General features: G+C 32.1%; 1 protein-coding gene across 1 annotated transcript in view; it reads left to right on the forward strand.

The window, feature by feature from the left end:
- The window catches only part of PDS5B (PDS5 cohesin associated factor B), a 139,702-nt gene that overhangs the window by 84,961 nt on the left and 44,170 nt on the right, over nt 1-10,571 (forward strand). The window contains 2 exon segments of the mRNA XM_012642128.1: nt 1,886-2,009; nt 4,641-4,799. Of these exon segments, the coding sequence (XP_012497582.1) occupies nt 1,886-2,009; nt 4,641-4,799 (283 nt within the window).

Below are 10,571 nucleotides of genomic sequence, written 5' to 3' on the forward strand. Positions count from 1 at the left end.
AAAAAAAAAGTCCTTCTATACACCTATCTGTATATTTGTAAATATATATATGTGTATTTGTATATTCCCTTTGATAGAGAAAATATACTACACACATTTCTCTTTACCTTTTGTCTCTTCACATATATTGGAAGTTATTCCATATTTAAATATAGAGAGATCTCCATTAATTTTGTGGATATATCATAGTTTATTTACGCAGTTCCTTATTTATAGACGTTTTGGTTGTTTTCAGTATTATAAATAGTGTAGTGAATAGCCTTGTGAATGTATCTTTTGTGTTTTTGGCAGTTATCTTTGGGAGCGATTCTTAGAAGAGTAAATGCATATATAAATTTGCTAGCTATTACTACATTCCCATCCCATAGTGGTTATACCATTTTGCATTATCACTTGCAGTGTATAAGAGTGCCCGATTCCCCATAGCCTTGCCAACAGACAACGTTGTTATGAAATGTGTCTCTGATTAACCCTGGTCATCATCCTTGTTCTGTACTCCTCTTGATTTGAGAATAGCATAGCAATTCCTTCTTTCTTTTGTATTAGTGTTTGTAAAGCTTATCTTCTTCCTTTTTTTAATCTTTTAATTTTCCTAGGACTTATTATTTAAAGTAAGTTTCCTATAAATATCCTACTTAGGTCTTTTTGTTATTGTTTTTGTTTTGGTGCTGCCTATTGTCTAGTGTCTGAAACCTTTACCATATTTATCTTTTCTGGGTGTTTAAGGTAAGATAGTAAATCCAGCCTCAGTTACACCATTTTAATCTGAAGCAGAAGTCCTCTTGTTGTAGTTTTAATTTTCTTTTTCATGAGCGGGGGTAAACATTTTTTTCATACATTTCAGAGTAATTTGTATATATTCTTTTGAAGAGCTTTCTACCTTTTTATATCCAGTCCATTTTTCTATGGTATTGTTGGTCTTTTCATTCTCTATTATTACATTAGGAATATTTGTCTTTTTATTATACTTTGCTATTGATGTCTTTTGGGAGACTACTCTTAGTGTGATGAATTATTGTACCTCTGAATTCTTAGTACCATAGCACTGTTTTAGTATTGGGCAATGAGGAAGATACAGAAGTTGCATTTGCTGGGAGATGTTTGACTAATAGTTGAACTAAGAGCTCCTGCTTCATTCAGTATTCATTTTAAGTATCTGAGTGGTAGAGTGCTATATGATACCTGTTTTCCTCCTTACCTCCCTCAGAACTCTGCTCAAGTGTTTATCAGAGAGGTCTTCTGTTTAAAGTTGTAACACTCTTATACCCCCTCCTCATTGCCTATTCCTATTCTTCTTGTCTTTTCTTTTTTCACTGTAGCAGCTATCACAATTTGACATAACATAAAATATTTGTTATCATTTGTCTTATCCCTAAAATGCTAGTAGCACGATGGCAAGGATTTGGAGCCTTTAATAATGTCTGGCACATAATGCTTAATAAGCATTGATTGTTAAGATTTTCCTTTATGTAAGTTGTTCTGGCACAAAGGGAAAGGTGAATTGGAAGAGGCAGAAACTTGAGAAAGAAGGGACAGTTTAAATTTCATCGTATGTGGCAAAAGCTTAGCGAGAATGATAGCAGTGAGGATAAAAAAGAAGGGCCTAATGCAAGTGACATTAAAAAGAAAGAGGGAGTGGGTCACCAGCCTTGTTTATGTTTATAATTGTTGGAAGTAAAAAACAAAATACTTGTATTTGGATTATATTTTTAATAGAAATATTTACAAAGCAAAATTATAGGCCATTGAAAATGAGTCTGAGTAGACCTTGGTGATTTTTTTTTTTCTTTCAAAACATTACTTAAAAAATACAAACATTAAAGAATCTAGTAGAAATCATGTTGGTTTTTTTGGTTGATTGTTTTTCTTTGATTTTTTTTTTTAGAGCCTTGCTTCCTGTTTTACATCACAAATCTAAAAAAGGACCCCCTCGTCAAGCGAAATATGCCATTCATTGTATCCATGCAATATTTTCTAGTAAAGAGACCCAGTTTGCACAGATATTTGAGGTAATCAGAAAACATTTTTTTTGTTTTTTTGTATGTCATATCTTAATTAAAAAACAAATATTGATGATTTTATGGAATGTCCACATTTGATAATGCATCATTTTGTAGTATATTTTCAGAGTTTTAATCAGTAAATCAACATTGATAAGTTCTTAAAATATGAAAATAATCTGAGTATTCAGATGTCTAATGCTAACTCAAATTCAGAAATTAAGCACAGTGTAATATTTTGACCTTGCTTTATTTATATATTTAGTGACATTTTTGTTAATGTAATTACAGATAAAATCATAGTTATGGATAGTAGGTAACAAATGATTATTCTGTCAGTTCAAAAGCTTCAGAAAATTTGAATTCTGTTTGAGATACTACTGAAGTATAGGATTTTATAAATCAATACTAACTGGTACTATAAAGTGAATAAGTTTATACTTTTATGACTGACCTAATTTTGTGTCAGATATAAAATTTCTTTTCAATATATATTTCATATTATTTTCTCTATATTTTAAATAGCCTTTCCTCCCAAGCTTACAATTTTATTGCTATATGTTGTAATTAGGAACTAACTATAGTATTGTTATTATAAATAAAACCTAAGTAGAAAGTCTATAAAACCCTAAAAAGATCAGGAGCCTTGAGTGAAATCAAAACAATTTGGAAATTATACCGAAGCTCCTTACTATAAATACTTTGATTTGTTATCTCTGTTTTAGAAACTTTTATGCTAATTTTATCATATTTTCATGTATTAATGAAAATTAATACATGAAATACAATTCAGGTTAAAGACCTGAAGGAGGAAAAAAAGTAGTTGTCTTTATCTTCCAAATACCACCTTTGTTATAGATAGCAAATAATTCATTTAATTTTTGTGTTTTTTGGAGTGGGTATTTTCTGTAGTCTGTTTTTGTGTGTGAGAATGGCTTCAATAAATTCATGTTGATTTATAAGGAACTTTTCTTTTTCATGGATAATCTTTTTGTTCCTTTCAATGACGATTACGATAATAATACTAATATAACTTGCATTTGTAGGGTAGTTTTATTTTCATTTTAATGTTATATCTGCTATCTTACTTTTCAAGAACCTAACCTGTAGTCCTCCCACTATAACATAAAAGGTTGTCTGGCTTTCTGAGAAAAGGTTTCATAGAGATACCTGGCCTTTTGGAGGTTGTTGCTAATCTAGGATCTGGCCATTAATTTTGCTTTTTCAGAAATGATTTTATAAACTTTGGAAAATATTAAACTTATAATAAACTAATAGAACAAACTTTTTACAGTCATCATATTTTTGTTTATAATATGAACAACTAACTGGCACTTAGCTAGGTGTGCAATGGAAGTATTGAGAGAAGTCACCAAAGAAAAAAGAAGTAAACTCATTTAAATATATTCTTGACTAAATGAAACCTCACATCGCCCTCATATGTTGGGAAAGAATAGTTTTGTGTTGCTTTCCAGCCTACAATTCTTGGCTTGAATGTTTGGTTCAGTGTGGTAGAATAGAGCAGTAACTTTTCATTAAAATGTAGCGTTAGAATTTCAAATAGAAAATATATTCACTTGCTTCAGAATCAAACGATGCAAAAAGAATATGCAGTGAAAAGTCACCCCACTCGTTTATCCCCAGCCACCCAGTTCCCTTTCCCAGAGGCAACCATTGTTAAGAGTTTCTAAATGTACTTTTCTAGAGATATTTTATTCATATACAAGTAAGGGCATATAAGTAAATACACATACACACACACACATTTTGTTCCTCTTTTCTCCCCTTATGCCAATGATAGCATATTTTCATCGCTTTTCTGATTTTTAAAATTTAACAATACATTCAGATATCATTCTATATAAATATATGAAGAGCATTGTCATTCTTTTGTCATGACAAAATGCATATTAATGGTTGCATTTTCTATCAGAATAACAAATCATTTTATTTATTATGATATTTAATATTTGATGCTATAATAAAAAACCCCCAAATTTAAATGACTAGGCATAGTAAAAGCTTATTTTTTTGTTCCCGGAAAGTCCAGTTGAGCCTGTGAATAACCTCCTAATCAGTGCCTCAGGGTCATAGACTCTTTCTGATTAGTGACTTATCTTTAAGTGCCACTGGATTCCTGGCATTAAGCCAGCCATCAAGTAAAGAGAGAGCTGGTGGAGAAAACATGTTCATGCCTGCCTCAGTGCAGGCGTGGCATACTTCACTTGTATTCCTATTCCCTTTACCAGAGCACATTAACATTTCCTTACCTAACTGCAAAGGAGGCTGCAAGTGGAGTCCTTATGCCTAGGAAATAGAAGAGAAGTGGATATTGGTGAGCCCTAGCAATCTCTAACATGTTCATATATATATATATGGTCATAAACTATATGCTTCATAATATGATTCTTCATATTGAATTAATGTTTCTTTACCTGCCTCTAAAATGTGAGTTGGGCAAAACTGAAAATGTTTGAACCTTTTGCCTTCTAGACATAGAAGTCTAAATGTAAGCTTGAGTTACTACTTACAGTGTATATTTATTGAAACTTTTGTAGTTTTTGTATTTCAAGATGAAATATGGTAAGAGTTTATTTGCATATGTATAAAGTTGAATATATTTTCCTCCACCCATTTCAGCCTCTGCATAAGAGTTTAGATCCAAGCAATCTGGAACATCTCATAACACCATTGGTTACTATTGGCCATATTGCTCTCCTTGCACCTGATCAGTTTGCTGCTCCATTGAAATCTTTGGTAGCTACTTTCATCGTGAAGGATCTTCTCATGAACGATCGGGTAATTTATATTTTTTGGATTTGTGCTCTTCATACTGTTACCTTCTAAAATCTTATCCAACAAAGAGACAAGTGAAATGATGCTAAGAACACTTCCATTTGGCTGCCTTTATTTTAGGTTTTCCACTTTTAAAAAATATGTTGTATCTCCCTTATAAGTAAAACAGCATTGAAATATCTCTTTAGTTGAGTATAGATGTATGACCTCAACTACATTGCTTGATAAATACAAAATATCACCTGATTCTATTTCAGCTTTATAAGAGTTTAATTTTTATCATCTATTTTAAAAATATATAGTTCAAAGCGTGGTTGTCATGACTATAGTTGTTCCTTTCCCTACATGTAGTAGAGAATGAAAAGAGCCTTGGGAGAAAATGCTGGAAGAGAAACAATGATTTTGTTCATCTCCAGTTTGTGTGTATTTGGGGTAAGGCATGTTTGGGTCTGGGAGAATTGACCTTCCTATGGGGTTTTATGTGTATGTGTGTGTATGTGTATATTTATATATACATACACATACATACTCATAGAGAACCGTATATAACCATCAGTTTTTTGTCTCCTGTCCCCCCAGCACTCTACTAGGTTCTCTGGAGAAATAAAAGAAATGTGAGATAAAGTTTGTCTTCTAAAATTTAAGTGCAATGTAAATAGCAATATTTGGGTTAATCTGCCATCTAATTTTTTATTTTCAATTTGTTCTACCAGCTATGGGTCCATTTTTCTCTTTTTTCTTATGTTTGATTAAATATTTTTATTCCATTTTCCCCTTTACTGGCCAGTTTTACATTTTGCTGTTTTAGTAGGTGCCCTAGAAATTACAACATGTACTTTTGATTTATTCAAGGCCAGTGTCAATTAGTCTATTTTGAACTTTCAGTACAATACAGAGAACCTTAGAAAACTTTAGTTCCTTTTATTCTCTGATGCTTTTTTGTGCTCTCGTTCATGTAGGAATATTACCACTGTTATTTTACACAGTTAATATTGATTTAGATTTGCCAGTGTATTTTCTTCTTTTGTTTTTCATTCCTTTCTTTGGGGTGGTTTTCTTTCTACCTCAGGAACTACTTTAGTATTTCTTTTAGTGTGGATTGCTGCCAATGAATTCTCTCAGTTTTTATCTGAAAATGTATTTATTTTACCTTCTTTTCAGGATGTTTTCTCTGGGTTTAGAATTCTAGACTGGTACATTTTCCCCCATCAGTGATTTGAATGTATTATTTCATTATCTTCCATTTTGTTATCTTTTCTCTTCGAGTCTGCTTACAGTCTTGTTCCTCCGAAGGTTTTCTGTCTTTGAAGCAGTGAATACTTTTAATATTTTCTATTTTGCATTGGTTTTGAGTTTTACTGTGATGTGTCTGTGTGCTTTTCTTCATATATATCCTACTTGGGGCTTATAGCTCTTCTTGAGTCTATGGCTTACTACTTTCATAAATTTTGAATAACATTCAGCATTATCTTTTCAGATACTACTGTTTCTTTTTCGTATTCTCCCATCCAGGTACTAACCAGCCCGACCCTGCTTAGCTTTTTGAAATCAGGTGTTTGGCCATAGACTATTTCATACTCTCTTCTGTCACTGAAATTCTGTTTACACACTTTACACATACTTTTTTTTTGCTGTGACCCAGCTGTCTGGCACACTTTTTGTGCACTTTTCTGCCAGCCTCCTCATACTTCAGTTTTTGTTTTTTTCTGACCTATCTTTGAGTTCACGCTCTTTACTATCTTACAGTAGTTAAGCTTATACATCAAGTCTTAATTGCACTTATATATATGGGTGTGTGTATATATGTATGTATTTCAATTGTATAATTTTATTATTGTTTTTAAACATAGCTTTTAGTTCCCTGCCAGAATTTGCTTATCATTTAATCCTTGAACATGCTAAAGTTCGTATCTTTTAGGCTCATTATCTCTCTTGTGACTCTTTTTCTCTTGTCTATTTTTTTCTCTCAATTTTTTTGTCAAGTCTTGCACATATGTTGTTTTTGATTGAGTGATAGACTTTTTGTATGAAAAGTTGTTGAGATAATTGGAGGCTCTGGGTGAATTTATATTCTTCCAGAGAGGATTTACTTTCGCTTCTGGCAGGCAGTTAAACTGTAATCAGATCATTTCCATCCAACTGAAAGCTAGGCTTCAGTTTTTGATAGGCTTATTCTTTTTCTGATTACTGTATGTCTAGGGTATATTTGTTTAGGGTCCACCCAAAAGTCTAGGGTGTTTAACAAGGCCTCTACTCCTTGTTTGGTCTAGCATTCCAAACCTTGTCCTTCTGGCTCTGTGACAGTGATGAAAGTTTTGCTTAAATTTTCATCCCCCTTCTTTCACTTTCAGAATCAGCAGTTATCTGTGTGAGAAAATTTATCTTAGTGCCAGACTCAAATCTTTTGATTTCCGTTCTCTTTTGAAATTTAGCCCTGCAAATTCTCACTGCTTTGGTAGCTCTCTGTTCTTTTCAAATGGACTTTTTTAAAAAGTATTTTGTGCAGCCTTTCTTTTTGTTCCAGTGGGAAAATTGGTTCAAAACAACCTAGTCAGGTCTTCTCAAAAACAGAACTCTTCACCACTTTTAATCTATTAATTTGTCTTGTTTTATGTTATATTTGATATATACAAAGGAATATATGGATTTGTAGAAATTATATTTTATAACACAGTGAACACCCTTGAACTGCTAATTTCTGGTGTTATTACTCTTCAGTCCTTTCTTTCTGTTTCCTTCCTGCCCCTGGTACCCACTTTCTTAAATTTTGGATTTGTTATTCCCTAATAACAACAGCAAAAAACCATTTTGCCAATTTAGTTTTGCTTGTTCTTGAAGTTTATAAAAATTATATCATACCATATATAGTCTTGGGTGACTTGCTTTTATCACAGCACGTTTGTTTCTAAGAATCTTTGTTGTTAAATGTCACTGGGGTTTATTTATTGATTACTCAATATCATTTCATTGCAGGAAATAACTCATTATTTATTCATTTATTCTGTTAGTGGACTTGGGAATTCTTCCATTTTTTCCCTCTTGAACACTGTTGTTATGAATGTTCTTATAGGACCCTCTTGCTACATATGCATGAATTTCTCTAGGTTTTATCCCTATAAGTCAAATTGATGAAGCATAGCATATATACATATTTAACTTTTCACTTTGTTGTCAAACTGTTTTTCAAAACAGTTAAAACTTATTATTTTCCTACCAGCATTTGTAACATAATTTTTAGATTTCTTAATTTTTGCCCATCTGATATAAAATAGTGTCTCATTATAATTTCCATTTCCCTGGTTACTAATGAAGTTTGTATGTCTAGTCACCATTCATGTTGCCTCCTTTCTGAAATTCCTTTCAATGTCTTGTTCTTTTTTCTTTGGAATGTCTTTTCCCCATAGGTAATCTCTACATACATTAATCTTTTATCAGGTGCATGTCACAGTATCTTCATAAAATGCATAAAACCCCAATTATGGTGTGTTTTTACACTCCTTTATTGTGTCCTTTGAACAACAGTTTATTACTTTTAATGAAGCTGTATTTATCATTCCTTTCTTTTATAGTTAATACTTTTTACATGTTGTTTAAGAAATCCTTCCCTACTCTAATGTTATAAAAATAGTCTCCCATATGTTGTTCTAAAAATTTGAAGGCTTTTTTTCACACAGAAAAAAAATTTAATCCATCTGGAATTGATTTATTTGCTGCTTTTTATACTGTGATGTGAGGATTCCATTTCTTTTTACTTCCCATCAGGGTTATTAAATTTCCCAGCACAACTTATTGAATAATCTTACCTTCTGATCATCTGCACTACTATCACTCATGTATCATATATAGCTTACGTTCTTTTCCACTGCTCTGTTTGCCCATCCACAAGATATTTGTTTTTCTTTTAAAGTTTTATAATTTTCTCTAAAAAGAAAATTTCAAGATTTCTCTTACATAACTTAGGTACTAAATAAAGTTTTTAAAATTATGTTTTATGTTTGTGGTTGCTTGGGGAGTTATTTTGTAGTTTGATTTTATTTCCATCTTTCTTGCTAAACTCTTTTCTGTTTATTTTTAATCATATCATTTATAAAAAGTACCAGTTTTAATTGTTTTCTAATCCTTGCATTTTTTGTGTCTATATATTTTCTTATATATCTACATATATTTTAAATATTTACCCCTTTTATCTCAACTTCTATTAGTTTTTGAAAGATGTATTTTTAAATCTGCTGTGATGAAGTTTTCAATCTTTTTAAAATCATCTTTGTTTTGGTTTATTTTGATGTTATTCTACTCATTGTAAAAATGTTCATGAATATTTATATCTTATTGGTGGTATAAGATAAAACTATGTACACCAGTGTCCTGTTTACATTGGTATGCCATTTGAATCTATATCCTGTTTAATGCTTTTCATCTTGACTGGGATATTTTTCCATCCTATAATTTTCACATTTTCTATGTAATTGGTTTTTGTTGTATTGTAGTTTTATTATTTTTAAACCTGATAGTGTCTGTTGTATCTGATAGTTTCTTATTTATGAAATTTTTTTTGTGTTTGTTTTCTATTCATAATAATTTATGCTGATTGAATTTTTTCTTGTGGATTAAATATTTTCGTATAGTGTATATTTGACTAATTCTTTCAAATGGATTGCAGTTTGTAAACTTTCTGTCTTGAATTCTAGTGTTCATTCTTGAATACTGGAATTTCTTGAATACTAGAATTCTGTGTTTTGAGTCAGTGGCTACAGTAAATTCAGAACATTGTTTCTTGGCATCCAGTCTTTCAGCTGAGAAACCTGAAGTTGACCTGATTCTTGCTGCTTATTGGTAGCTTCCCCATGGAAACTTTTGGGATCTTCTTGACATCGTTAGTTCAAAAATTTTGTTAGGATGTGCCTAATGTGATTCCTTTTTCATTATTTTCATTTCATATTAATACTTTGAAGATACTTCTCAACTGACGCATTGAATCTTAAGCTGGGTGTGAATCTTTACCTCTATGTGTTTGGGGAGTTTTTCTTTCTGGATGTTTGGGCTACTTATCATGTTGCCATGTGGTTCCTCAGGTGTGATATTTAATGCCTCTTTCTTAACCTGGGGGTAAAAATGGGATCTCAAGTGCTCCAAGATAGAGTTCAGTTCTTTTGCCACCTTTCTTTAATTTACTGGCTGCTACGCTAAATTCACGTCTTCCAGTACCGTCTGTCAGTTCTGGATTATTTTGTGGTTGTGCTGGGGGAAAAAACACCTAACTTTTTAAAGACTGTTTTCTTCTCTGCCTTTATGGAGATGTAAGCTCTCTAGCTCTGCTAATTTTTTTAGTGTACATTTTGTGTTTTCCAAAATTTTCCTATGATTCTGGCCTTCTTTTGGCCCCTTTTGTTTTCTAGCCCTGCTAACTGGTGTATTTGTGTGTGTGTGCGTGTGTGTGTTATGCCACTTTAGCGGGATTTAGGTAACAAGATATTAATGCATGTTTTCTATTATCTTTCTTGAACTGGAAACCTTTTTAATTTTTCCCCTGCTCAGAAATTTTTTTATTTTTAAATAACTTTTCCCCCAATTTAAGAACTACACCTTTTGGCTCCATTGATTTTGGTTGGTTGTTGTTTTTTTTTTGAGACAGGGTCTTGCTCTGTTGCCTAGGCTAGAATGCAGTTGTGCAGTCAATATCTCATTGTAACCTTGAATTCCTGAGCTAAAGCGATCTTCCTGCCTCAGCCTCCAGAGTAGCTGGGACTACAGTCGCATGCCACCACACCCAGTTAA

This window comes from Propithecus coquereli, unplaced genomic scaffold (assembly GCF_000956105.1).
Source record: "Propithecus coquereli isolate 6110/MARCELLA unplaced genomic scaffold, Pcoq_1.0 Scaffold175, whole genome shotgun sequence".
NCBI lineage: Eukaryota > Metazoa > Chordata > Mammalia > Primates > Indriidae > Propithecus > Propithecus coquereli.